The following is a 27,716-nucleotide window of genomic DNA, read 5'->3' as shown; positions in this document are numbered from 1 at the left end:
CTCTCCCAGCTGGTGTCCCTGTGAATGGAGGACACAAGCCAATAACACCAACGAGAGCGGAGCTCGCCAGGGCGTGACTGGAGAAGGTCCTGGAGAGGCTGTCAGAAATGGTGAGTGAGCCGCATCGCTTATCAGCCTAACCTTCATTTCTGTCTCTAAACACGTGGGACCTCTTGCTCGCCGGTCCTAGCCCAGTCAAACGTACCTGTGGCCTGAGCGCAATGAAGTCAGCCCTTCAGGGTTTCGTGTGTGTGATTTTTTCCGATATGCAAAATACTAACCGTTTTGTAAAATTCTCATCTAATATTTGTTAATGTCATCTTCTATTTTGATATTAAGGTTTCGTTTTGAAGCCTCACACCCAGCAAGGGTGCACAGTAGATGTTTCAAGGGCACTCATGTCCTGGTCGGAGCCATGGGTCTGCGGGGTGCTTTCACCTGCGTTGGTTTAGTCTGCCTTCTGCTGCACTATCAGCAGCAGGGATGTTCAGAACGCTCCGAAAGCTTCCTGCCTTTCTTAATATGTGAGACATGCTTGGTTGTGACTTGATCGAATGAGGCTAGCTCAGTGAGGAAAGGAAATAGAGGAGACTTCTATGATTCTTGAATAGAAGATTATGGGGACAACCTAGGTGTTCAGCAGCCGATAAATGGTAAAGAAATTGTGATATATATGCAGTGGAATATTATTCAGCCTTAAGAAAGGAAAACATCCTGACATTTGCCACAGCATGGACTCTGCTGGAGGACATTATGTGTGTATATACACCACACACACACACACACACACACACACACACAGGCACACACACACACAAGTACACACAATGCTGCATAATCTCACTTATATGTAAAATCTTTTTTAAAAAAAAAAGATTATTAAAGGGAATTGAGGGGCCAACAGGTGGTGTGGTGGTTAAGGTGCTAGATTCCCACATGGTCAACAGTGGTTCGAGCCCCAGATTGGGGGGCTTGCTTTCTCTCTCTCACTTTCTCTAGCTGGTGAGCACATATGCCCTACAGCACATTAACATAATAATAAATAAAAGTGAAATAAAATACATTTTTAAAAAAAGGAGTTCAATTCAGGCTTTGGAGGTGGGCAGATCTGACCTAGCCTGATGTCTACCACTTACAAGCCGGTAACCTTCAGAAAGCTATTCCAGCCTTCACACTGATGAGGTCGATACCAGCCCTCTCCTGGGCCGCGTGAGTATAGTGTTTGACACGCAGCACGCCCTCCCTAACAGCAAGGTATTATGCCGCCTCCCTCCTCCCCCTCGTAAACAGCACTCATACTAGGGACACTCGGCCACTGCGGTCCCAAAGTGGCTTCAGCGCTGTCCTGTGGACATTACACGGTGCTCAGAGCAGCAAAAGCAAAGAGCGCGTCGCATGGACTCTGTGCTGAGGCCGGGGGCTTCGTGTTGCGAGTCTCCTGTGGGGGCTTCCCAGGGCCTTCCCGATGCCTGGCTCTATGCGGCCGGGCCATGGAGGACGCAGTCTACGCGACCCCTCTCGCACCGGGAGTACCCCTTGGAAGGAGCTGCACAGGCAAGCTTTCCCTTGAGCTTATCGTGAGACGTGAGCAGGGCGAGTGAGTGGAATCCTGCTTTGAGGATGGAAAAACCGAGCCCAGCAGAGTAGATTTGTTGTAAGGAAATGCAGACCGGAGAGTCTGAGTGTCTTCTCCAAGACTTCACAGCTGCTAAGTGGCTGTGTGTGGACGTGAATCCGAATCAGGGCTGCCTCCCCCACCATCTGTGGGTCTACAGGGCACCACGCAGGTTCTCCTCCTCCCCGATTTACGTGATGTTTTTCCTCTGTGAGAACACTGTACTGTGCTTCTACAAAACGCCCATGTGTTTCTAAGATGGGCCAAAAGCCTCGTCATCAAACGTTGATAAACAACTCACGCAATGGCCCACTTGTCGTTGCTCGCCCTACTCTGCCATCCCCCCAAAGGACGCTTTGTCTACGCCTGTGACATCAGTGCCGGGTGCTCGCTGATGAGGCAAGGCTCTGGGCAGCTGCGTCCAGTGCAGGGGCACCGAGTGTCCTCACGGCCCCTGTCTGCTCGGCTCGTGTCGCATGGAAGGCCGCGAGCAGGCCCTTTGAGCTAGAGGACCCTGGCCCAGGAAGCCCAGAGGTCTCTGTCGCTCAAACATTGTCTCAGAAAAAGAGGTGCCTCCTTCTCTGAGCCTGGGGGCTCCAATTTGTCATAGAAACTGTAGGCGTTGTTTGAACGCCTTGTGGGGCGGGGGAAGGAAGCTGTCAGCAGAAGACCCAGGCTCTGGCGACAGCTAACTCTTGTGGGGATTTGGGAACCCCATGCAAGTCTCGAGCCACGGTTTCCTTCTCTATGAAACAAGGGCACCCTGCTATGGGGGGGCGGCTGAGCCGTCGCGCTGAAGCCCGGAGCTGGAGCTGGGCGTAGCCGTCTTAACTGAAGGACGCCATCTGTGGGGTCGGAGCTGGGAGGAAGTATGCACTGTAGGTGTTCAAAACACCTGGTTATGAAAGACTTTCTCGCTCACTCCCCCACCCGAATTCCAAACCACCTCATTTCTGAAAATAGGCATTTGATCAATTTTGGATGCGCTAGGACTATATCGTCTCTGTCTTCATCTTTCAGGCTGGATTTGAGTCACATGATCAGAGCCCGTTTGACTTGCCCTTTTTTTTTTTTTAAAGAGGCTTTTGCCTTAGGGCATGTTCGTTTGTGGTTTGGGGGTGGGGAGGGGGAGAAACAGACAGTGAGAGGGCAAGTGAAAAATCACCCCCAGGGAGGACGGCCATGCTGCAATCCCTTCTTCTCCATTCTCCTCTTAGAATCTTGGGTGTGGCCGGCATGAGTTCGAGTCTGGGACTCAAACTGCAGGTGGCCACGTGGGAGTCCGGCGACATAACCGCTATGCCATCTGCTGGCCCCCATTTGGCCTGTTTTTAAGAGATGGGCTCTATCTGTTCTTATTTCTCTGTGACGTAATTTCTGATGAGTCTCAGGGCCTCAGTTTCCTCTTCTGTAAGACGAGGTTTTTGAGGTCCATGATCTTTGAGGCTCTTCAGGTCTGGGATGTGATACATTTTCTGGAGCTTTTACTCCTTTACAATATTCCTGTGGTTGGGGGAAAATTCACTTTGAAACAGCCAACGCATCGTTTCTAGAATGACAGAACCTGGTCTCAGGAGGCTTCGGGGAAGGCTGGAAGCAGTAGCCCAGGCTGAGCCCTGGATGCCAGGGAAGCCGGGCCTGAAGGAGGGCCCAGCCAGGTGGCCATTGACCAGGGTGCCTGGGGCCAGAGGGCTGGTGGCCTGGGAAATGGAAAGGAGACCACTTCAGTCCAGGGGCAGGGGCAGGAAGTGTCACTGGTTGAGTCAGGCCTGGGTCCTCCCATCCAGGCAGGGAAGGGACCCAGAAAGAATAGCCCGGGAAGGCTGTCACCCATGAGCCCACACTGGAGTGGCAGGATATGGGGACAGGGAAGACAAAGGGCCGTGGGGCTCTGGGCAGGGTCTGACCCATGCACACGGGCACCTGGGTAGACCATTTGAGCACACAACTGGGTAGACCCGGTTGAGCACACGGTCCTTAAACACCGACTCCTTCTTTGGGTGAGAGGTGAGACCAGGTGTTGAGTGAGGGGAGGGCGGGGACAGGCCAGCACCTCTCTGCTGCTGCCCAGCTCAGTGAGTCACCCAGAACCTCTGCCTCAGACTCAGCCCCAAGGGAAGCCTTGTGTTTCCCAGGTTCACTGTCTGGGGAAGGTGGCTGAGCAAAGGTGTTGTGTTAGACCACGTCCCATTGAGTCACCCAGAACCTCTGCCTCAGACTCAGCCCCAAGGGAAGCCTTGTGTTTCCCAGGTTCACTGTCTCGGGAACGTCCCATGGGCAAGCTCGAAGCAGAAAACACAGAGTACTTCTAAATCAGACAATTCTCTCCCTACGGGGGTTCTGGGAAGAACATTTCCAGCATTTTGCTGAATTTCTAATAACATGTTTGCTGATTTTGTGGATCAGGGCCCCTTGGGCAGTAGCCTCCCTGGTGGGCCCTTCAATCTGGCCCTGCATGGGAACCTGGGGAGAGAAGGGTGGTGAGACCCCCTTGAGGCTCGGGAAGGGACTCGCGACCTCGGGCTCGTCGGCCTCCCTCTTCCTCCAGGAGCCAAGGTGGGGGAAGACGGGCTGGCTGAGACCCAGGATCAGTGATTCTCTTGGAATCCGCAAAGGCCAGTGAGTCTATGGGAGGCTCAGGAGATGGCTAACTGTTCTGGGAGCTTCCATCTGTCCTTCTCTCTTACAGGGCTTCTCACTAAACTTCACACTGCCGGCTAACACGGTAAGTACCGCAGCCCGCTCTCAGACGAGTCGGCAGATTATCCGAGAATTGACGATGGGCCTGTCATGGAAGCCTCGCGGACGGCCATCAGTTATGGTCATTCGAAGGCACTTAGAAATGGCTGACAGGGTGCAGAGACTTTCCTAACAATGAAGTTAGGAAAACCCATTCCGGAAAGGAAAATAGGGGAAACCAAACCCCAAATTGAAAACTTAAATTCCTATTGGCAGAAAACATTGGTCGACCCCTCTCTGTCCTGTTTGATTTGATGACTTTTGTTGTCTTTGTATCGCTGTGTTCTTACTCTGCATGAAATTTTATATCACAAATGTTTTTTACTAGTCTTTATAACCAGAACTGAGGATGGTCATGTAATTTGTTTTGAGTAAATTATTTATTTAACTGATTAATTCTAATTAGAAATAATAATGATGGGATAAGGAATCATTTGTGATAGACATGCACTTAAGATGATTTCTGTAGGACATATTCCAGAAGGAACATGATTGGGCCAACAAAGCTGAACATTTTATGGCTGCTTGATTATGGCGTTTATTAATAGTCATAAGTCAAAATAGGCATTTCCGCTGTCAGTGGTGCATGGTTTTCATCACGGTCGGTCCCTGGGCTTCTGTTCGCCTAGAGACCACGCCAATCGCCAGGGCTGTTTCTGACCCCATGGTGCCTGTGATTCACGAGATGTTTTCCTGGCCCAGACTCTTCGTGGATTTGGCTGCACCCAGATTTTCTGCTAAGTCCGATGGCTGCTCAAAGAGAACGATGGGGCTTACGAAGAAGCAGGTTGCTCAGCTAGTGCCCACCGTAACAGGGCATGGTTCTAGAGAGGAGCAGAACGCACACCCCTTCTGACTGTCCTCGCATCCCTGTCCTGATGCCCCTGGCATGTGCTCCACCCTCCTGGGCGCCTGGCTTCTGAACCTCCCCGCTCACTCTGCCTCCGCGACTCGGCCGTGCTAATCATCTGCAGATGGGTTCCCTGGCCCCTCTCCTCACCCGTCAAAACCTTATCACATGAAATAACAGTGAAATATTACCCAGCAATACAAATAAATGAACTATTGATATGCACAACAAAACAAATAGATCTCGGGACCAGCAGTTAGCATAATGGCTAAGTCGCTGGATTCCCACGTAGTTGACCGCAGTTTTGAGTCCCCGACCCGGTGGCTTAAAACTCACGCCAGGTGCGTGTGCGTGCATGCCCGAGATCCTGAGAGGAGAATGGAGGAGAAGGGATTGCGGCGTGGCCATCCTCCCTGGGGGTGATTTCTCGCTTTCTGTCTCTCTGTCTCTCTCTCTGTCTTTCTGGCAAGCGCACACGCCCTATAGCGAAAACCTCTCCAAAAAAATACAAATAAAACAGCAGCTAGATCTCAGATTTGTTATCCTAAGTGAAGCAGGACAAATTCAAAGACTACGAGCTTCATCGTTCCATTTATGTAACACTTTGGAAAGCGAAATTGTGGGGATAGGGAACATTTCCATGGTTTTCAGGGAGAAGGCATGGCAAAAGGACAGCACAAAAGACGGTGGTTGGAGAAACGGAACATTTCCATGGTTTTCAGGGAGAAGGCACGGCAAAAGGACAGCACAAAAGACGGTGGTTGTTCTGTATCTATTTGTGGTCACAGGTACAGGACTCCATCCGTTTATGAGAGCTAAAGGGGTTGTCTGAGAAATGAGTGTACTTTACTATATGTCAATTAAAAATCAATTTTTTTAGAGGTTTTTGCTATAGGGCACGTGCGCTCGCCAGAAAGACAGAGAAAGACAGAGAGACAGAAAGCGAGAAATCCCCCCCCAGGTGGGATGGCCACGCCGCAATCCCTTCTCCTCCATTCTCCTCTCAGGATCTCGGGCATGCACGCACACGCACCTGGCGTGAGTTTTAAGCCACCGGGTCCGGGACTCAAACTGTATTCAACAACATGGGAGTCTAGTGACATAGCCATTATGCTAACTGCTGGTCCCAGCACTTATTCTTTATTTTTTAAATTAAGCCGTTCTGATTGGGGGTTAAGTGGTATCTCATTGGGTTTTTTTTATTGTTTTTTGTTTGTTTGTTTTGTTTGTTTGTTTGTTTGTTTGTTTTGAGAAGTTTTTGCTATGCACTTGCCAGAAAGACAGACAGAAAGCAAGAAATCACCCCCCGGGGGAGGGCCACACCATAATCCCTTCTCCATTCTCCTCTCTCTGGATCTTGGGCCTAAGTTTAACCACTGGGTCTGGGAAGGAACGGCAGTCAACTACATGGGAGTCCGGCGACATAGCCATTACGCTAACTATTGGCCCGCATTGTGGCTTGATTTGCATCTCCCTTATAAGAGATGTTGAACTTCATATGCCTTTTGGCTATTAGTATGTCTTCCTTGGAGAGTTAGCTGTTCAGCTCATTTGCCCATCTTTTAATTGGGCTGATTTTTTTGTTTGTTTTGCTTTTGTGGTAAGCTCCCTATAAATTCTGGTTAAGGGTCTCTTATCTGAGGCATAATTTGAAGATACATTCTTCCACTCTGAGGGTTGTATCCTCGAGAGTTAGCTGTTCAGCTCATCAGAAACTTTTTAGCCTAATGTAGTCTCACTTGTCTATTTTTGGAACTATTGCCTGTGCTTTGGGGGTCTTCTGTAAGAAGTCTGCCTACTCCGATGTCTGCAAGAGTTTTCCCCAGCAGTTTTATATTTTGAGGTTTTATGTGTAGATCCTTGATCTATTTTAAGTTGATGTTTGTGAGATATAGGGGTCCAGTTTCATTTTTCTGTAGGCAGATACCAGTTTTTCCAGCATCATTTATTGAGGAGATTTTCTTTTCCCCACTGGATTATCTTGTACCCTTTGTCAACAGTTAGCTGTGTGTTTTGGGGTTTATTTCTGGGTTCTCAATTCTATTCCATTGATCTAACTACCTGTTTTTGTGCAAGTACCATGCTATTTGGAGGTCAGGAAGCAAGATGCCTCCTAATTTAATCTTTTGCACAGGATTGTTTTAGTGATATGGGACCTTTAATGATTCCAGACACAGTTTATGATTTTTTTCTATTTCTGTTAAGTAATATTTCTCGTGATTTGATTGGAATTGCATCAAATTTATGAATTAATTTGAGTAGAATCAATTATTTTATTGTACTAATTTTTCCAATCCAGGAACATGGAATGTTTTTCCACTTTTTTGTGTAATATTCAATTTATTTTCTAAGTTTCTCATGGTTTTCCTTGTAGAGGTTTTTCACTTCTTTGATTAGGTTTATTCCTAGGTTATTGTTTTCTTCAATAACTTCTATCTCAGTTTGTTCATATACAAAAATACTATAGATTTCTATATGTTAATTTTGTATCCTGCCACTTTGCTTTATTCATTTAACTCACTTCCAGTTTTTTGTTAAATTTTTCTATGTATATAATCATATAATCTACAAATAGAGATAATTTCACTTCTTTTTTTTCCCTATTCAAATGCCTTTTATTTTATTCTCTTGTCTGATTGCATTGGCTACAACTCCTAGTACTACTTTGAAAAGGAGTGGAGAAAGTAGGTAGCCTTGTCTTGTTCCAGTTTTTAGTGGAAAAGTCAAAAGCAACATTCAGTATGATGTTAGCTATTGGCTTATCATAGATGACTTTTATTATGTTGAGAAATATTCCTTCTATGCCAGTTTTGCTGAGAGTTGTAATCATGAAGGGATGTTGCATTTTATCAAATGCTTTTTCCACATCAATTGATATGATCATAATTTTTTACCTTTTCTTCTGTTAATGTGATGTACTACATTCATTGTTTTGTATATGTTGAACCATCCTTGCATCCCTAGAATAAAGCCTACCTTGTCATGGTACATAATCTTTTTAATGTGTTGTTGGATGTAATTTACTAGTATCTTGCTGAGAACTTTTGCATCTGTATTCATCAGGGCTATTGATCTGTAGTTTTCTTTTTTTTGTTTTCGTTTTTGCTTTGTCCTTGTCTGTTTTGGGAATCAGGATTATGGAGGTTTCATAGAATACATTTAAGAAGGTTCCTTGCTTTGTATCTTTAGAAATAGTTTGAGAAGAACTGCGCTTAGTTTTCTTTTCTAAAGTTTTATAGAATTTGTAGGTGAAGCCATTGGGACCTGGACTTTTCTTCACTGGGAGACTATTTATTACTGATTCAATCTCATTGCTTGTTATTAGTCTATCCAAGCTTTCTATTTTTTCTGATTCAATCATGGTAAGCTATACATGTCCAGAAATTTGTTTATCTCATCTAGGTTTTCTTGTTTGTTGGCATATAATATCTCGTAGTCTTGTCTCATAATATTTTTCACCTCTGTTATGTCTGTTGTAATATTGCCTGTTTTGTTTAATTTATCTGGTTCCTTTCTCTGTTCTTGATTAACCTAGCTAATGGTCTATCAATTTTGTTTATTTTCTCAAAGAACCAACTTTCAGTTTCATTTTTTTCTGTATAGTTCTTTCACTCTATTTTATTTACTTATGCTCTAATGTTATTTTCTTCTGGGTTTTTTGTTTGTTTCTTTTTGTTGTTGCTTTTCCAGTTCTCTGAGATATGTCCTTAGATGTCTATTTGCCACTTATCTGGTTTTTTTATTTTGTTTTATTTTATTTGTTTGTTTGTTTTAAAGTGGACACTAATTACCATGAACTTTCCTTGTATGACTGCTTTTGCTGTATCCCAAAGGTTATAAAAACTCTTCGTTTTGTTTTGTTTGTTTGTTTTTGTGGGCACTGATTTTACTATGAACTTCCTTTGTATGATTGTTTTGCTGTATCCCAAAGGTTACAAAAACTCATTTGGTCATTGCCATTGGTTTCAAAGACTTTTTTTTTTTTCTTTTGAGAGATTTTTGCTATAGGGCACGTGCACTTGTCAGACAGACAGAGAGAGACAGAGAGACAGAAAGCGAGAAATCATCCCCCAGGGGGTATGGCCACGCCACAATCCCTTCTCCTCCATCCTCCTCTCGGGATCTTGGGCACGCACGCACATGCGCCTGGCGTGAGTTTAAGCCGCCATGTCCAGGCCTCAAACTGTAGTCGACTACATGGTAGTCCAGCGACATAGCCATTATGCTAACTGCTGGTCCCTCAATGACTCTTTTGATTTCAGTCTTAATTTCTTAGTGGTCATGAAATCATCCAGAACTAGGTCATTTAGTTTCCATGTGTTTGTGTATTTTCAAGAGTTCTTTCTGTAGTTGATTTCAACTTTGATTCCATTGTGGTCAGAAAAGACACTGGATATAGTTTCTATACATTTGAATTTGTAAAGGCTTGTTTTATGCTCTATCATGTGGTCAATTTTTGAAAATGTTCCAATATGCTCTATCATGTGGTCAGTTTTTGAAAATGTTCCAGGGAAGGAATGTGTATTTTGTGTGGGTGAGAAGAATGTGTATTTTGTAGTTATTGGGTGAAATTTTCAATAGATGTCTGTCAAGTCCATTTGATTTATGGTATCATTTAGATCTTGTATCGCTTGCTTTATTTTTTTCTAGACAATCTTTCCAGAGGAAACAGTGAGGTCTTGAGATTCCCAACAATTGTTATGTTGCAATCTACCTCTCCCTTTAGATCTAACAGTCCCTCTTTCATGAATTTGGGTGCCTCAGTGCTTGGTGCACAGGTATTTATAAGTGTAATATCTTCTTAGTGAATTAGTCCTTTTAATCCTACATAGTGTCTTTCTTTGTCTCTTCCTACAATTTTTATCTTGAAGTCCATTTTATCTGATATCAGTGTTATGACTCCAGACAGTTTTTTTAAAATTTTTTTTCATAGAGTATTTTGCTATAGGGCCCGTGCGCTCGCCAGTCAGACAGAGAGAGACAGAAAGCAAGAAATCCCCCCCCAGGGGGGATGGCCACGCCGCAATCCCTTCTCCTCCATTCTCCTTTCGGGATCTTGGGCACGCACGCACACATGCCCGGTGTGAGTTTAAGCCACCGGGTTCAGCACACAAACCGCGGTCGACTACAAGGGAGTCCAGCGACATAGCCATTACGCTAACTGCTGGTCCCAGTTTTTTGTTTTTTGTTTTTAATTTTTTAAACTTTATTTATTTATTTATATTTTTAGCTTTGACCAGAAAGGGACAGAGTGAGAGAGAGGGAAAGTGAGAAAACAAGCCGCCAGGTTCAGGACTCAAATTGGGTCTACTATGTGGGAGTCTAGTGCCTTTAACCACCACGCCACCTACCAGCCCTGACCCCAGACATTTTTTGATTTCCATTTGCGTGGAATATTTTTTTTTCCAGTTCTTCACTTTCGGTCTATGTATGTGTTTATCAATGAGGTATGTTTTTGGTAAGAAGCATGTGGAGGGCTCCTGTTTTTGTTTTTATTTTGTTTTGTTTTAACCATTCAACGAGTCTGTGTCTTTTTAGTTGGAGAATTAAATCCATTGACATTCAACATTATTATTGATATTTGCGGACTTATCCGTGACATTTTTTTAACCATTTTCTTGGTTGCTTTTTGTCCTCTTGCTTCCGTGTGTGTATCTCTTTAGTTTTCCTGATACAGTAATCCCTTCAGCACTTCCCAAAGAGCTGGTCTCATGCTGGTGAATTCTTTCAGTTTTTGTTTATCTGAGAATGATTTTATCTGTTCTTCTCATTTGAAGGATGTATAGTATACTTGGTAGGTATAGTTTTCTTGGTCAAAACTGGGTTTTCTTTTAATGTTTTAAATATGTTTTCTCATTCTTTCCTTGCCTGCATTGTTCAGTTGAGGTTAATAGGATAATCTTTTTAAGTAACTTGATGTTTCTTGCTATTTTTAGAATCTTGTCTTTATCTTTGATTTTTTTTACCAATCTGGCTATGATATGCCAGGGTGGGAGGGAGATAATCTCCATTTTTTTTTTTTTTAATGTTGATTCTATTTGGAGTTCTTTCTATTTCTTCGGCCTGAATTTCTCCTTGCTTCTCTAGATTTGGGGAGTTTTCAGGTAGCATTTCATGGAAGAGGTTTTTCCATGCCTTTACTAGTTTCTTCACCTTCTGGAATACCTATTTTACAGATATTTGGGCATTTATTGGTGTCTAAATTTCCTGTATATTATTGTCATTTTTTCAGGTTTTTTAAAAATTCTTTTTGGTAGTTTAGTCTATGTTGGAGACTTTGTCTTCCAAGTCAGAAAGCCTTTCTTCTGCATGGTCCAATCTGCTTGCAATGCTTTTCAGAGCGATTTCAATTTCTTGTATTATATTCATTTCCAGGGCTTTTGTTTGAGTCTTTATTAGCCATCAATCTCTTTATGGAATTCTTCCTTCATGTCCTGGAGTGATCTTCTCATTTCCTGGACTTAGTTGTTCTATCTTACATCTCATTAAGTTTTGTCACAATGAATGTTTGAAACTCTTTTTCTGACATTTCTGTGAATTCTTTCATGTTGTTCGTTGTTGATGAGGAGTCACTATGTTCCCTTGGGTGAGTATTTCCTTGTTTCCTCGTGTTCCTTTATGCCTCTGAACAGGTTTTTGGTCATCTGATGCTGTATTCACTTCTTTCTATTTATTGGAGAATATTCAGTAATATTGGCAGAGGGAATATCACCCTTAAATCCCAGGTGTTATCATGCTAGAGGGCTGTGTCTTCAAGATCAAAGCAGGTAAAAGTTATAGGTAGCTTAAACATGTGGAACACTACATGAATTTGTATGCCATCCTTGCACAGGGACCATGCTAATCTTCTCCGTATCATTCCAATTTAGTATATGAGTGGCCAAAGCAAGCACTCAAATCCCTTTTTTGATGAGAACTCTCTTGGAAAGAGGTCTGGGTTTGGAATTTAAACACTCAAGTTCAGGTGAAATTTATGGTTATTGTGGAAAATTGGACAGTTCCATAACTTCTCCGAGCTCTATTTCATTTTTTTTTTTTTGTAAAATAGAGACAATAATTATCAAAAGCCCAAACCCTTGGGATGCCAATGTACTCACTGAGATTGCTGAGAAGATTAAGTAAATGACAGCTCTGACCAGACCTGCAAAGCTTACAGGAATTACAAAAGTTCGTATTTCTGTTGCTCATTTGATCCTACTGACAACCCTAGTGGTAGCTTCTAACATCCCTATTATAGATGAAGAAATGAGGCAGCTTAACTGGTGAGTGGAGAAATGACCTCTCCGTCACAGGCAGCAGGAGCTCACCAGCACCCGTGCCCTCATTCCAGACTACACCACTTGGTGTAGTTTACATGGTCGCTTATGTAGAACTTTCTTCCTTGAGGTTTATTAGTCAAGGTTAAGACTCTTGCATGAAATATCTCAAAATGGATAAAATTTGATCCTCTCCTTAGTGGAGATGTGAATCAGAAACATGGAGTGTATTCATTCAATATGGCTTTATACCCAGTAGCACAGATAATTTTTAACTTCAGCCATGTGCGTTATTACATATTTGAAAACAAGTAAGATTTTTCTAAAATGCATATGAAGGAGTACTAACATCTCTAATCATGAGGGAAATGCAAATCAAAACCACAATGAAGAACCACTTAGCCCCAGTAAGAATGGCTGTGATCAAGAAAACAAAGAATGACAAATGCTGGTGAGCGCGTGATGAGAAGTGAGCCCTTCTACATTACTGACGGGAGTGTAAAGTTGTACAGCTACTTTTAGAAAGTAATACGGATATTTCTCAAAAATCTATAAATAGAACTACCGTACAATCCAGTAATACCACTCCTTGGTATCTACCCAAGGATAGGAAAACATTCAGTCAGAAAGACATCCACATTTTTTAACAGCATTATTCACAATTGCTAAGGAACCCATCTAAGTGCCTAAGGACTGAAGATTGGATTGAAAAAAAATGGCACATTTACATGATGGACTATTACCATAAGAAAGATAGAAGAAACAATGAGAACCTGTGTTTAATACAAAAAGGATGGCTATAGAAGATATAATGCTAAGCAAAGTAAGCCAGACTATGAAAGATAAACACTGCATATCCCCATTCAATTTATACCACATGTCTGCATTCTGTGGCAGAAATGGAAAGATTCAAAGTTACGACAGTGAATACCAACAAAAGTAAATACCAGAGACTGTATGAAGAGGATGGTTAGTAGAGGGTAAGTGAGAGGGTCTCAGGAAAGAAATACTTTTTCTTTTTGAGAGGTTTTTGCTATAGAGCGTGTGCGCTTACCAGACAGACAGAGAGAGACAGAGAGATAGAAAGCGAGAAATCACCCCCCAGAGGGGATGGCCATGCCACAATCCCTTCTCCTCCATTCTCCTCTCAGGATCTTGGGCACGCACGCACATGCGCCCGGCATGAGTTTAAGCCACCGGGTCCGGGACTCGAACCGTGGTCGATTACGTGGGAGTCCAGCAACATAGCCATTACGTCAACTGCTGACCCCAAGGAAAGAAATACTTAATCAACATAAGAATGTAAAGTTCTCCATTGAAAATGACATATATAGTAATATCTTTGATTCGATTATAACTTACTGCATGTGTACTTGAAAAACCATATTGCGTGCTATAGAGATGTAGACCAATTAAATGTAAATAAGAAATCATAACACTAAAAAAAAAACGCCTTGCTTCTACCACTGTTTGTTTCTCTTCTAAAAATAGAGTCAAGCAAATAGGCTCAAGATGTGCTGAGAAAGGTGTGTGGAATAAGGACAAGAGGAAGACATTTGAGTTGTAAAAGGTGTTATGTCAAATCCACAGGCATTATCTGAGTGAATTCTTCCTCTTACTAGCCAGATTCCATTCCAGTTCTTACCTGGAAAGCAATCAAAAGGGTCTTATTTGTTATGCATTTCCCTTATAATAAGAGATGTTGAGCATGTTTTTATACGCTTTTTGGCCATTCTTATGTCTTCCTTGGAGAATTGTTGGATCAGCTAATTTGCCCATCTTTTAATTGGGTTGATTATTATTATTATTATTATTTTTTTTTGCAGGTAAGCTACTTGAGTTCCCTGTATATTCTGGTTATCTGAGATATAGTTTGCAAATATATTTTTCCATTCTAAGGACTATCTCCTCAGTCTAATTATCATTTCTTTTACTGTGTGAAGCTTTTTAGCCTGAAGTAGTCCTACTTGTCTATTTTGGGGATTATTGCTTGTGCTTTAGGGGTCTTATTTAAGAGATTTTTGTCTACTCCAATGTCTCTAAGAGTTTTCCCTGTGTCTTCCACCAGTAGTTTTCTAGTTTGAAGTTTTATGTTTATATCTTTGATTTATTTTGAGTTGATAAATGCAGGCAAGGCTGTGGTAAAAGGGAACCCTCCTACACTGGTGGTGGGGATGTAAATTAGTTCAGCCACTATGGAGAACAATATGGAGGTGCCTCAAAGACCTACAAGTAGAATTGCCATTTGACCAAGTAATTCCACTCCTGGATATCTACCCAAAGGACAGGAAAACACTCAGAAAAACACTTGCACATCCATGTTCATTGCTGCATTATTCACAATTTTGAAATGTCTTAGAAGACATGAAATCAGCCCAGATGTTCAAGAACAGATGAACGGATTGAAAACTGTGACACATATACACTACAGAATACCACTCAGCCCTAAAGAACAATGATATTATGGCGTCTGATATAAAGTGGACAAATACGAAAATTTATTGCTAAGGGAAACAGGCCAGACTACGAAAGACAGGTATTGTATGTACCACTCAATATGCACCGAATGTCTGTACTCTATAGCAGAAACTGAAAGACTGGAAGGTGTAATAGCAGGAAGGGTGAATGAAGATACTAGAAACAGTATAAGGGAGTGGGTAAAGGGGCAGGGAAGAGGGGGTTGGGGGTAAAAAATTTAACAGAAAAATACATGAAAAGTTATCTGTTGATAATAATGTATGTGGTAATAATTTAATGAATATCTACTGTATTTATGCTGGGGAAAACCATTTTGTATACTTTTAAGATGTGCAGTGGTTATAAGAAAAAAATTATTAAAAAAATCAAAACAAAGCAAACAAAAATGGTTCTATCTGGTAGCTGTTGTTAACAGAAAGTTTAATGAAGGGTGAATTTTAGGCATTATAACTTAGTTTATAGCTGTCTATAATCTGTATTCTATAGGTTTTGTATTCTTACAGAGCTGTTCTTTCTTCACATAGACTTCTGCTCCAGTTGTTACGGGCGGGAAAGAAGTAGTAAGTATATCACTTAATTGAGCCTTGGTTTTGTCATTTACAGAATGGGGTTACTAATGCTCCACCCACCAGGTGCATTTGCTTTGACGGTTAGATAAAGCCTGGAAGATGAGCTCTCACCAAGCACAGAACTGCTTAGCAATGATTCTTAGGAACAACTCAGCTCAAAAGTGAGGTAGAGCACGCACCATCACAGGTGGACTTCGCAAAGTGTTCAGCGGGAGAGACCAGATGCAGAAGAGTGCACGAGCTACATTTGCACCTACACGATGCTGGGAAACAGACAAAACTCATCTCTGGTGACAGATTTTAGGATAGCGGTCACACACAGGGCGATTAGAAGGGAGAGTCAGGGGCCTTCTGGGCAGCTGGTAATGAACGTTCAGTTTCTTGATCTGTGTGCTGTTCTCTGGGTGTGAAAAGCCAACAACCTATACGTTTATTAGGTTGTCAGAAAAATCATAACACATTTTTTTGTATAGAAAAACAGAAAAAGTACATCATGACTTTTCTGACAACTCAATGTAATTTGCATACTTTTATTACTCTTCAAAAAACAAAAACAAAACAAAACACTCCTCCCTAAAAAAGTGAAGGAGACTCCAGCATCGTATTTGGGGTCTTCAAAGGATTATATAAGGGGCCAGTGGGTGGCATGGCAGTCGACTCTTACATGGCCAACTGCAGTTCAAGTCCCAGACCTGGTGGCTTGTAAATCACACCAGGCACATGTGCTTGCATGCCCAGGATCCCAAAAGGAGAATAAAAGAGAAAGAATTGTGGCATGGCCATCCCCATAGGGGGGTGATTTCTCATCTTCTCTCTCACTGTCTCTGTCTCTCTCCAGCAAGTGCATGTGCCCTATGGCAGAAATCTTTAAAAAGAAGTTTCATGTAAGATACATATTATAAAGAGTATTTCAAAAAAAATTTTGCACCAAAGTAAACTGTATGAACTTTCTGAAGTCTCCTTGTATAAGAGGTATACTTTTCTAGGGATTCTGCAGATTATTTTCAATATTTGTAGATAATCTGCAAATCTGAAAATTTATGTGACTATTTCATGCCTATTTCTACCCAAATTAAAGCAAAAATGCAAATTTGAAAATTGTCTAAGAAGTATAGTGTAAATAAATTTTAGAAATTTACATAAAAATGGTGAAATTTATGAGCGGTCTTCAAAGACTTCATGGAAAATGTGTATTAAATGAAAAGTATGCATGAATGTCAAAGAATGTTTTCACCCAAATAAACTTGTACTTTAATTCCATTTTCCATGAACTTTTAGGGTCCACACGCGCACACACTCAAGCCACTGAGTCCAGGGCTCAAACCACTCATCCGGCCATGCGGAACCCAACTGCCTTAATTTCTATGTCACTGAAACCGCCACACCATAAAGACCTTCACGCCTGGCTCTCCATGAACTTTTTGAAGTCCCCTGTAATAAGAGCTTTTACTTTTTGCCATAGATGAGTGGAAATGGCATCTGATTCTGGCGTTGAGTTGTTCCCCAACCTTTCCATGTTGAGGCGACACAGGTGGTTCTGTTCCTAGGGATGCCCGCTTACACTGGTCACCCATTTTTCTACTGGATCCTGGCCCTTTCCAATTGCTTTAGACTACATCATTACATTCCACAAGAGCAAGTCATTTGTCATGTTCATTACCTCTTCACTTTGTGTTTGCCGTCTAGTACCCATGCGGGATTTATCTTGTTCTGTTTTCATGCTATTGAATTTTCCCCTTATGCCTGGAGACTCCAGGGCTCCCCTGACGCTGTGCTTTTCTCTCCACGCCAGGACTGTGGGCCTTCTCTTGGAATAGCAGCTGGCATCCCCTCCCTGGTGGCCACGGCGCTGCTGGTGGCTTTGCTATTTATTTTGCTTCACCGAAGACGAAGCAGCGATGAGCCCGCCGAGGTGATTACCAGCATCTCTGGGTCTGGGTGTGCAGGCAGGGATCAGTATTTCAGTGAACTGGCCTTTGAACCAAGGGTGTCAGGATCCAGGACCAGAGTCTATGTCCTGAGGACAAGTTTCTTTTCCTTTTTTTTTTCAAAGAGAGATTTTTACTATAGGGTCCATGAGCTTGGTGAATAGAAAGACAGAAAACAAGAAATCATCCCCCGGGGCGGTGGGGGTGGGGGTGACTATGCCACAGTCCCTTCTCCTCCATTCCCTCCTAGCATCTTGGGCATGCACACACACATACACACTGTGTGTGTAGAGACACCAGGTCAGGGACTCGAACCGTGGTCGGTCATATGGGAGTCCGGCAATATAACTTCTACGCCATCTGCAGGCCCTGATGGTGGAAGTTTCTGTGCCATAACTTCCATCCCAGACTCCACATCACCCCAGGTAGTGTCAAATGGTCATACAGCTCTCAGGTCACTTGAGCAAATCCTGGGACCAAGGGTGGTATTTGGGGTGGCAAAAGTAGCAGTGGAGAGGGACGCTTACCCCCACAGCAAGCCCACATCTGGACAGCGGGGTTGTCTTCGAAAGCTGAGAAGCGCAGGTGGACAAGCTTTCTAGCAGAGGACGGAGATAATGTGAGAAACGGTGGGGGGTAAAGAGGTGTCACGGTCTCTCAGGTGGGGCTGCAGCAGACGTGTGTGGCTCTATTTGTCTTTGGCCTTCTGCATCCAAATGTGTAATTCACAAGAGCGTCTACACCCACTCCTCACCCCAACCCATGCCAAATGCCAGCTTCTCTGGAGACCATGTTCAGAATCCAAAGGTCACCCAGACCAGTGTCCAGTGACTCCATGGCTGCAATACGATTGTGTCCGACGGACTGTGGGTTCTATTCTAGTCTGTCTGTGAGCATCTGTGGTCGTTCCGGCACTGTAAATACGGACAGGGAGTTAGAAAACCGAGGTTCCGGCCCAGCCACAGTGGCGTGTACTGCTAAAATCCTATGCTCTTTAAGCTGGGGCCATGGGGGAGGCTCGAGTCCAATTTCCAGCCTCAACTACAGGCTGACTGTGACAGCCGTGTCTAAAGCAGAGCTGGGCGTGGTGGCACGTGCCTGTGTCCCCAGCTGGGAGTGAGGCAGGAATATCGCAGCACCTATCTGAAGAAAAGGGAACCTAAGTTCTGCTCCTGGCTTTGCCACTTTGGGATTTATATGATCCTGAACAAATAACATTTTCTATGGCTGAATTAGTTCAACTCAAAAAGAGGAGTCATAAAAATTACCCCCTCCCCCATTTTAAGAGGCAGGCAAAGACAGGATGAAATGATTACATGGATGATGAGCACCTTTACAAGCTGTAAAATTTAAACACATGAAGAAGTACTGTAGCTGTTGGTGGTACTATTACTTAAGTAATAGCTTTTCAACCTTTAATGCACCGTGAAATCATCTAGAAGATTAAAAAAAGCCCATCACCCAAACCAATTACCTCAGAATTTCTAAATGATAGAGCTGGTATTGTGCTTTAAAAAATAAACAAACCAAATTTTTATTTATTTATTTAATTGTTTGTTTTTGGGGGGTGTCATAGGATGTACGCAATTGCTTGAGAGGCACACAGAGGGACAGCGAAAGGGAAAGTGAGAAATTACCCCCCAGGGGCTATGGCCATGCCACAATCCCTTCTCTTCCTTTCTCCTCCTGGGAGGTTGTGTACACATGAACACGTGCCCGAGATGATTTTCAAGCTGCCAGGTCCAAGACTCGAACCACACGGTCAGCCACGTGGAATTCAGCACCTTAACCTCCATGTCACCTTCTGGTCGTATTATGGATCATTTTAAATATATGCTAAATTAGAGAGGATAGTAGAATGAATCCAATTATCAACTAATGGCCCATCTTGTTTCATCTCTACTCTCTCCCGCGTCTCTCTACTGAAAACCGTGGATTATTTGTGGAGTAACTCACCATGAATGGCTTGGTTTGGGGAGGGATTATTATCTGTGTGTTTGTTTTGATTCAGTTTTAAAGCTTTCTTTTTTTAAAATTTATTTTATTTTGTTTTAAACTCAATCCCATTTATTCACTGTATATTACTACAGTATACAAAATGAGTTTTAAAGCTTTCTCATGATTCTCATATGCACTTGGCTTCAAGAACCACTGACTTTAATCATGGTTATGATTAAATGCTATGACTCTTCTTTTTCACTTTTTTTTAAAAATCAACTTAGGAAAGTGAGAGACCGTGTGAAATTTCAGAAATCTATGACAATCCCAAGGTATCTGAGGTAAGAATCGTTGGTTATAATATTTATCTATCTTTCATACCATGAACAAGCTATGGGCTTTCAAGCTTTTCATGCACAGAAGGTGTACAGTGTGAAAAGAGATGACCAAGCAAGTTCAGGCACGAAGGACGCTCTTAGTATATTTCTATTTGCCAGATAGAAATTCAAGATTTGTTAATATTAGAAAATTAATTTAATGTAATTGCACTAAAAATTAAAAGATAAAAATCATATAACCATCTCAATGAGAGAAGAAAGTTCAAAACAATTCAACAATCATTTGTCGTATGAACAAATGTTTCAACACATTAAAAATAGAATAGGAACTTCCTCAACTTGAAAGAAGACATCTTTTTTTTCAATTTTTAAAATTTATGCTATAGGGCATGTGCACTCACTAGTGAGAGACACAGAGAAAGAGAAAGTGAGAAAGCGCACCCCAGGGGAGTTGGCTACACTTCAATACTTTCTCTTCCATTTTCCTCTTGGGATTTTGGGCATACACACACACACACACACACACACACACACACACACACACTGTTTTTACCAGGCACAGGGTCCTGCATTTGGACCGCACAGCCCTATGGGATCCAGCCACTTTAATCACCAGGACACCAGTTGGGCCTAAAAGAAGACATTAAAAAAAAAAAACAATTACACAAACATTATGCCTAAGGGTAAAATATTGAAAACATTCTCTTTAAGATCAGAAATAATATAAAGATGTTCATTAACACTGCTTTTATTCAGCATTTTGCTCTAGGTCCTAGTCAATGCAGCAGGATAAGAAAATAAAATATGTAATACTAAGAAGAATCAAAACTGTCATTATTTGAAGATGACATGATTGTCATAGAGAAACCATTTAATCTACAGATGAATCACTAAAATTAACAAGAGATTTAAAAAATTTTACTGGGTACCAAAATCCACATATGAAAGTGATATAATCCACATATAAAAGTAATATATATTTCTTAACTTGGCAACAACCAATTTGAGAAAGTAAGTTTAAGAAAAACATTTTTTTAGGCCCAGCCATGGTAGTATAAACTGGTTGATGCTGCTACTAGGCAGGTTGAGGTCATATGGTTCAAATTTTGATCCACCCTAAAAGCCAGGTGTGGTAGCATGCACCCATTGTCCTAGCTACTTGGGAGATTAAAGCAGAAGGATCATGACAAAGCGAGACCTACGTTTTATATTTATATATAGAGAAGGGGGCAGAGAGAATGCTGAGGAATAAATCTATCAAAAATAAATAACCTTTATGGACAAAAATAAAACTTTAGTAAAAGACATTAATAATACTTAAATAATGGGGGTTACATATGCTGCTCCTGGGTAAGAAGACTCAATAGAGTCAAACAACCACAAGCTGATCTATATAATAAATATAATTTCCAACAGCCTTCTTCATGAGATATAGTAAGATACTTCTAATATCTATATGAAAAAAGTGAAAAAAGTTTTTAAAGAAACAATAAAATAGCTAGAATAAACAGAAAGCAAATAGCAAGTTGGTAGACTGAAATCTAACCATGTCAATGTTCATATTAAATGTAAATGATCTAAATACTGGAATTAAAAGGCAGAGGAAGCAGATTGTATATAAAAGTAAGATTCTGGCCCAGCCATGGTGGTGCAGGTGTAAGGTGCTCCTGCAGGACAAAGGAGCCATATAATAAGGCCCAAGGTTTGACTCCTGGGTCAATCTGAACATGACAGACACACCTGTGCCTATGATCCTGGCTTTCTAAAAGCCTAGGAGTTGGGGCAATAGAGTATGGCAAAAACCTTGTCAGAGATCCCTGTCTTTCACTGCCCTCTCAATAAATAAACTATAAAAAAGATAAGATCCAACAACAGAGGATACTCAGATTTATGATGGAGTTAAATCCTGATATTCCCATCATAAAATGAAAGTATCCTGAGTGAAAAACACATTTAATACACCTAGACTATTGAACATCTTACTAGCTTAGCCTATATATCACTGAATGCATACTGCTCTCATATCATTGCAAGGTCAAGCCATTGCAGTAAGAACTGTGTGTATATCACGCTTTCAAAAACCCACTTTAAATATAAAGATATAAATATATTAAAAGTTAAAGTCTACAAAATGAGATACTATATGAACATAAAGCAAAGGAGAGATGAGTGGCCTGAAAATTCTCAGGGCAGTAAGTTCAGGCAACTGTAGGACTCTTGTCATTTGTTTTCTGTCTCTCCTAGATCACTATCCTTCCTGCCTGATGTTGTGTCTTGAAAACTATTGTTCCAAGTGTTTTATCTGCTTTGGGACTGTTTCAGGTGGGAGGGTATATCTGATAGCTGTGACTCCATCTTAGCCAGAAGTAGAGGCCTCTGCCATATTCTTAAAATCCTGTTTGTTTCTTCAAGAATCCTAGGAGATCACCCACACAAGAGAATACGATGGGAGTGCAAGAAGCGCACATATACGTGAAGACCGTATCAGGAAGTGAGGAACCCATGCGTGATACTTACCGTCCTCCTGAAGAAATGGAGAGAAGGAGGGGATTGTGGTGGCTTGTGCCCAGACTGAGCCTGGAATGATGTGCCTCAGTCAAGGAACAGGCGGACCTTGAGCTGGAACAGAGCTGAAGACCCAGGGATTTGTGCTTGATTTGTGCTTGGAGTGAGGAGAAATGCCAAGCTGCTTCTTAGCCAATCAGAATTGCATGTGCAGCTCTGGAAAGCTTTTGGATTGGTTTGTCTCTTTAGGGAGCAGATCCAATAGGCTCATTCCAACACTCTGATTCTGTGGCTTAATAAGCAGTGGAGCAGCAGGTGGGGTCACGTGCATCTAGGAGTCCTTAGGTCCTATTCTTGACCCCAGTAGAATTGTTTTTCTTTGGGTTGGGGGAATGGGTCCAGTTTCCGAGTGTCCTGCCTTTTCATCATTTTTTTTCATATCCCTTTTCTCAAAAATGCCATTTGACCTGACTTGCACAGGAGTGTTGGCCAAGGTCAGCTCGGTATAAATGAAACTTACAGGGTTTGTGAAGGAAGATTTTCCTTATTTCAGAATATCTCAGGGCAGAAATCACATGGAGTCACACATTCCCCACCCACCAGACAGCACATGGCTGGACCATGTGGTAGCAGGAGACAGGAACTTCTCTGTCAGACCCACCACTGAGAGACCCTATCATTCTTTGCTTTTGTAAAAGAGGGGATAATATTACTTGCCTCAGGTGATGGTTGAAAAGATTAGCTGGGAACTATTAGGAGGCCCTAGATGTTGGTTCTGTCTCCCGACTCCCTCTCCTACTTTCTCGTACTGCGTGTTTGATCTAGTCGTGTGTGACCTCATCACTGCCAGTCATGAGGTCACCAAGAGAGCATTTGTGGCAAACTTTCCCCATGGCCTGCAAATCGCTTATATCGAAAGGTGATTCTTGGTGTCACTAACAGTCTGTAAAACTTCCAAGATGTGAGCCTTCTATGCGAGCCAGGAAAACCCAGGTTTTCACCAGTTCCAGATCCTAAGTTTAGAGACCCGTAGTATTATAGCTAACCTTTAAGATGTTGAGGTTGATGGAGATCATGTTTCATATTAAAATGGCATTTCTTACAATAAGCATTTTGCTTAATTTTTAAAGTAAGGCAATATGATATGTCTGATGGCGGTTCCTCAAACATCTTCAACCTTTGGCCTTATGGGTAGTTGCTAAAGATACGGCTTCTTTTATTTAAAATAAATAAATAAATAAATAAAGTCTTCAGCGTGAACAAGCTCTTAAGCCCATACACAGAGTCGGCCTTTCAGCTTGCTGAGAACTCTCTCCAGGGAGGCTTAGAAAGGAAGTTTCTAGATGTGGATTGAGCCCCTTGACCATTTTGCACAAATACCAGCCAGTTTTCCGTTTTGTGTGATTTGCTCAAGGAGAGACGGCCTCTGGGCATTCTCTTGTCCCAGCAGTTCCTTGTCCCACTGTTCCAAGCTCCCTGCCCTCCCCCTCCCTTTTGCTGTGCCCTCCTCTTTCCTTCAACACCAATTTCATTTTCTGGGTCACTCTGGGCAAGGTGCTTCCTAGCCTGCATCAGCTCTCCCGCCACCCGCCTGTCCTTGGAGACACTTCGTCCGTCACTCCCACTTGTGTCTGTGATCAGAGGGCATGCAAGGAAGGCTATTTGCAATGGGCTGTGGTGTGCGTGTGCACGCATGCATGCATGCGTGCATGTGCATGTGCATGTTATGGGAGGGAAGGCAAGAGGTACTCTTAGAGGTTATTAGAAGCGAGGTCTCCATTTGTGGAGTGGAGAACAAACCCCAGTACTTCAACGATCATGAAAATATTGACTGGAAGAGAGACCAGGAGGACCCATGTGGATAAACACAGGGTCACAGTGCTGGGCCGCTGGCGATATGCTGCCATCTAGGAGACCCAAGAATGACGTAGCATCAGAGGCCAGGCTGTCACGGTCACTCCCTGAGGAGGCTGCCAGGTGGCCTCTTTCTCCTGTGCATGGCCATCGCCCGAGCAGGCCAGGCCTCCAGGTGGGAAAGCCTGGGTCTGGGGCATCTCAGGGGCCATTCCGCCCTGATACCCTGGAAAACAGCCGTTTCTCATACAGGGCTCTGATTCCTCAGAAATGTGTCCCTCTTCCCTGAATAACAGATGAGTTCTATAAACCCAACTGCTGCAATGCCAGTACCTGAAGTTCAAAGTCCCTTGTGAAATTGAGTTTTGTGCTAAGTCTCCTGGGTCTGGTCACTTTGGCAAGGAGATTTGGCCGTTTTTAAGCAAATGTGTCCAGTGACCCTGGGCCTTGTCTTTTTCTACAGGCCAAGAAGGACTTTGGACTTACTGAGAGCCCAGCCATGGCCTTTGTTTTTATACTTGTGTCAGTCCTGGGGCAGATTGCTGTTAATTTGGAGCTTGAGTTCTGTACTTTAACAATGGAGATAGCAATTGTCCCTTACCCCCCAGGGACACTGTGAAGCTGGATCGAGATGTGCATGAGAATGAGACTTGCAGCTTACGAAGTCAGGTGTACCTCGCATTCCGGATCATTCATGTTAACCTACTTACAACCCACTGTGTAGACTCTTCATTTAGAATGGTTTCCACTAAACGAGCAAGCTTCAGTGTTTCTGTCACTTACTTGTGCTATGATGCACGAGAACTTATGTTGGAATAAAGTGAGAAGTAAACGGCCATCCTTGTGAGCCTATGAAATGTCTGTGGCTTTTCTTTGCCTATACTAAACTACTGGGTTTGGGCCCTGGGCTTGGAACCAAGATTCTCCCAGGGACCTTCCTGGGCCTAGCACGTCCTCAGCCAGGCTGCTGATGGGAGATGCTCAGCCCTTCGCAGTGGACAGGAGGGTGGGAGCAGCCCACCGCTGAAAGGAAGAGGCCGGGGTCAGAAACTGAAGCTCCAGTTCCCCATCCCAGGGCTGGCACTGAGTCGATGGTGGTCTTGGGCAGTTCACACCAGGCGTTTGGGTCTCATTTCTTCATGTATTGGCGTTCGGGTTGGTTCGTCTCCAAAGTTTCATCCACCCAGTTCAAATATTCTGATTTTGATTTTCCTAGGACTTTCTAAGTGAAGGCCCCCTTCCACCTCCCTACTCTCCATTCCCATCAGCACAGCCTTCTGTACCCTCTTTGGAGAGAAATACGTATTTCTCCAGTGTGTGACCAAGAAATATGTGGTTTTTCTTATGACATCTATTTCTGCAATATTATAATACAAATTAAAGAACAAAAAAGGGATAACGATGAATTTTTAAAAGATTGCCAATTCTTACAATCTTTGCATTCCCAATATCCTTGTTAAAATGATTTTTTAATGCATGAATTGACTTAACAAACGTGCCCTGGCTCCTTTCCTGTATCGGACAATCTACCAGGGCCTAACACAGCATTGGAGATGTAGGGGAAAGCCAAGGCAATTAGGCTTCACAGAGCATGTCTCTCCACCCAAGTGAATATGAATCTTCTATCCACTTAAAATAATATCGAGTAAGTTGTCATAGAGGTCCTTTGTCTCTCGACTGAAACATAAAGCAGTCTCTCTCGTGGACTCAGATGAGAGTAGAATCTACATTCTCTTTCTTTTTCTTGGCTGCAGTCTGAGGAGAAGGGGAGATGGGTATGACCCTTCCAGCTACTGGGTACTCCAAGCGGCTAAAGAAAAGTCTGGTTATGCTGGGACATACCTTAGGTGCTGTGCTTCTGCGTATGACTTCCAAAAAGGGCTCCGTTTCTTTTATCCTGTAGAGAGACTCCCTGGACTCCAGCAAGCTAAGAACTGTAAAAACTGGGGCCTAGCAGACAGCGTAATGCTTATGTTGCTGCACTCACACATAGTTATCTACAGTTTGAGTCCTGGACCCGGTGGCTTAAGACTCATGCCGAGTACATGTGCGTGCGCGTGCATGCCGGAGATGCCGAGAGGAGAATGGAGGAGAAGGGATTACGGTGTGGACATCCCCCCGGGGGATGATTTTTTACTTTCTGTCTTTCAGCCTCTCTGGTGAGCATATACACCTTATAGCAAAAATCTCTCTAACAAAAAAAAAAAGTATAAACATTGGACAGGTGAGAACTTGGAAACATTTTATAAGATGGCTGAGTTGGTTCAATATTTTTTCTCTCTCTCTCTCTCTCTTTTTTAGTTTAGGTGCATGTGCTTTCCAGAGAGAGACAGAGAGACATAGTGAAAGAGAAAATGGGAAATCACCCCTCTTCCTACCCAGGGGGATGCCACACCACAATCCCTTCTCCTCTATTCTCCTCTCTGGATTTTGGGCACACACACACACACATGTGCTCAGCAAGATTTTCAAGCCTCCAGATCCAGGACTCAAACCGCAGTCTGCTTTGTGAGAGTCCAATGCCTTAACTCCCATGCCACCTTCTGACCTTGTGCAATAGTCATTAAAAAGAATTTGAAAACTGATGAGGGCCTTTGAAGGCTGAGTGTGACTAGGGCTTAAAAAATTATTATAATGGGTTTAGTAGATGACATTGTGGTCATGTCACTGGACTCCCACGTAGCCAACCATAGTTTGAGTCCCGGACCCAGTGACAGTGCACTCCAGGCACATGTGCGTGTGTGCCCAAAATCTCAGGATGAGAATGGAGGAGAAGGGAGTGTGGCATGGCCATCCTCCCCTGAGGGGTGATTTCTCACTTCCCCTCTCTCTGTCTCTATCTCTCTGGCAAGTGCAGATACCCTATAGCAACAACTTCTAAAAAAAGATGATTATGAAGATAGAGAATTTCTCAGAGTTACATTTGTAGAGCTAACCATGTTGAAAGTAAGTGAGAGCAAACCATGTTGAAGTAATTCTATCATAAATATGACCAATTTCATGATGAGGAGTCAGAGGGGTCATTGCTAGATCACCTGGTCAGGGATTGTCTACTGATGAAGATTTAAGTCTTTGCCCTAAGAGTAGGCAGTCTTGTTTCCCTCTTCTTCTAGTTCCTCTGTTCTAGCCGTGTGGGCCTCCTCCCTGCCTCTCCAGGAGCACAGGCTTTCTCTCTGCTCCTCAGACACCTGATCCTCCACGTGCAGGGGCTTCTTCTGCTTATTTAACGTCATGGCCCTTCCTACAATATGGGACCTCTCTCTGCCTTTCACGAACCATGATCCTTCCACCACATGAGCCCTTTGCTCACATTGTTGAGGGAACAGAGCTGGAAATCCAAGGTAAATAGAGCTAGAAGGCTTTGGTAGATAGGATTTTCAAGGGAGAGTCCTGGAGAGGGGAGAACTGCACAGACAGAACTCAGAGATCTGCAGAGGATACCTCTTGAGTATTATATTGTCTACTTACCAGCACACGTACATGAGGAACTATCTAAGACTGCAAAAAAGAACCACTCAAGGGACCAGCAGTTGGTGTAATGGCTATGTCACTGGACTCCCATGTAGTCAACCACAGTTCGAGTCCTGGACCTGGTGGCTTAAACTCACACCAGGCACATGTGCATGTGTACCCAAGATCCTGAAAG

At 43.0% G+C, this 27,716-nt stretch overlaps 1 protein-coding gene and 1 non-coding gene across 2 annotated transcripts; one reads left to right on the top strand and one right to left on the bottom strand.

Annotated features, from left to right (window-relative positions):
* OPALIN (oligodendrocytic myelin paranodal and inner loop protein) lies at window positions 1-24,902 on the top strand. The gene is made up of 6 exons (XM_006157328.2): window positions 1-110; window positions 4,305-4,340; window positions 15,463-15,498; window positions 17,300-17,419; window positions 19,658-19,714; window positions 22,124-24,902. Exons 1-6 carry the CDS (start codon window positions 108-110, stop codon window positions 22,295-22,297), a joined length of 426 nt encoding a protein of 141 aa, XP_006157390.1. The 5' UTR covers window positions 1-107; the 3' UTR covers window positions 22,298-24,902.
* LOC114009466 (U6 spliceosomal RNA) lies at window positions 11,992-12,099 on the bottom strand. Its single transcript, XR_003550874.1, has one exon. It is a non-coding gene; the product is annotated as a U6 spliceosomal RNA (small nuclear RNA).
* Window positions 24,903-27,716: the final 2,814 nt, after the last annotated feature.

This window comes from Tupaia chinensis, unplaced genomic scaffold (genome assembly GCF_000334495.1).
Source record: "Tupaia chinensis unplaced genomic scaffold, TupChi_1.0 Scaffold000539_1, whole genome shotgun sequence".
Classification (NCBI taxonomy): domain Eukaryota; kingdom Metazoa; phylum Chordata; class Mammalia; order Scandentia; family Tupaiidae; genus Tupaia; species Tupaia belangeri.
The sequence above is the reverse complement of the archived record's forward strand: the minus strand, read 5'-3'. Positions and strand labels throughout refer to the sequence as shown.

Excerpts from the sequence above, each read along its gene's own strand:
- OPALIN (XM_006157328.2), top strand. Across the intron at positions 15,499-17,299 it reads TTACGGGCGGGAAAGAAGTA|GACTGTGGGCCTTCTCTTGG; the intron begins GTAAGTATATCA and ends TCTCCACGCCAG. Across the intron at positions 17,420-19,657 it reads GCAGCGATGAGCCCGCCGAG|GAAAGTGAGAGACCGTGTGA; the intron begins GTGATTACCAGC and ends AAATCAACTTAG.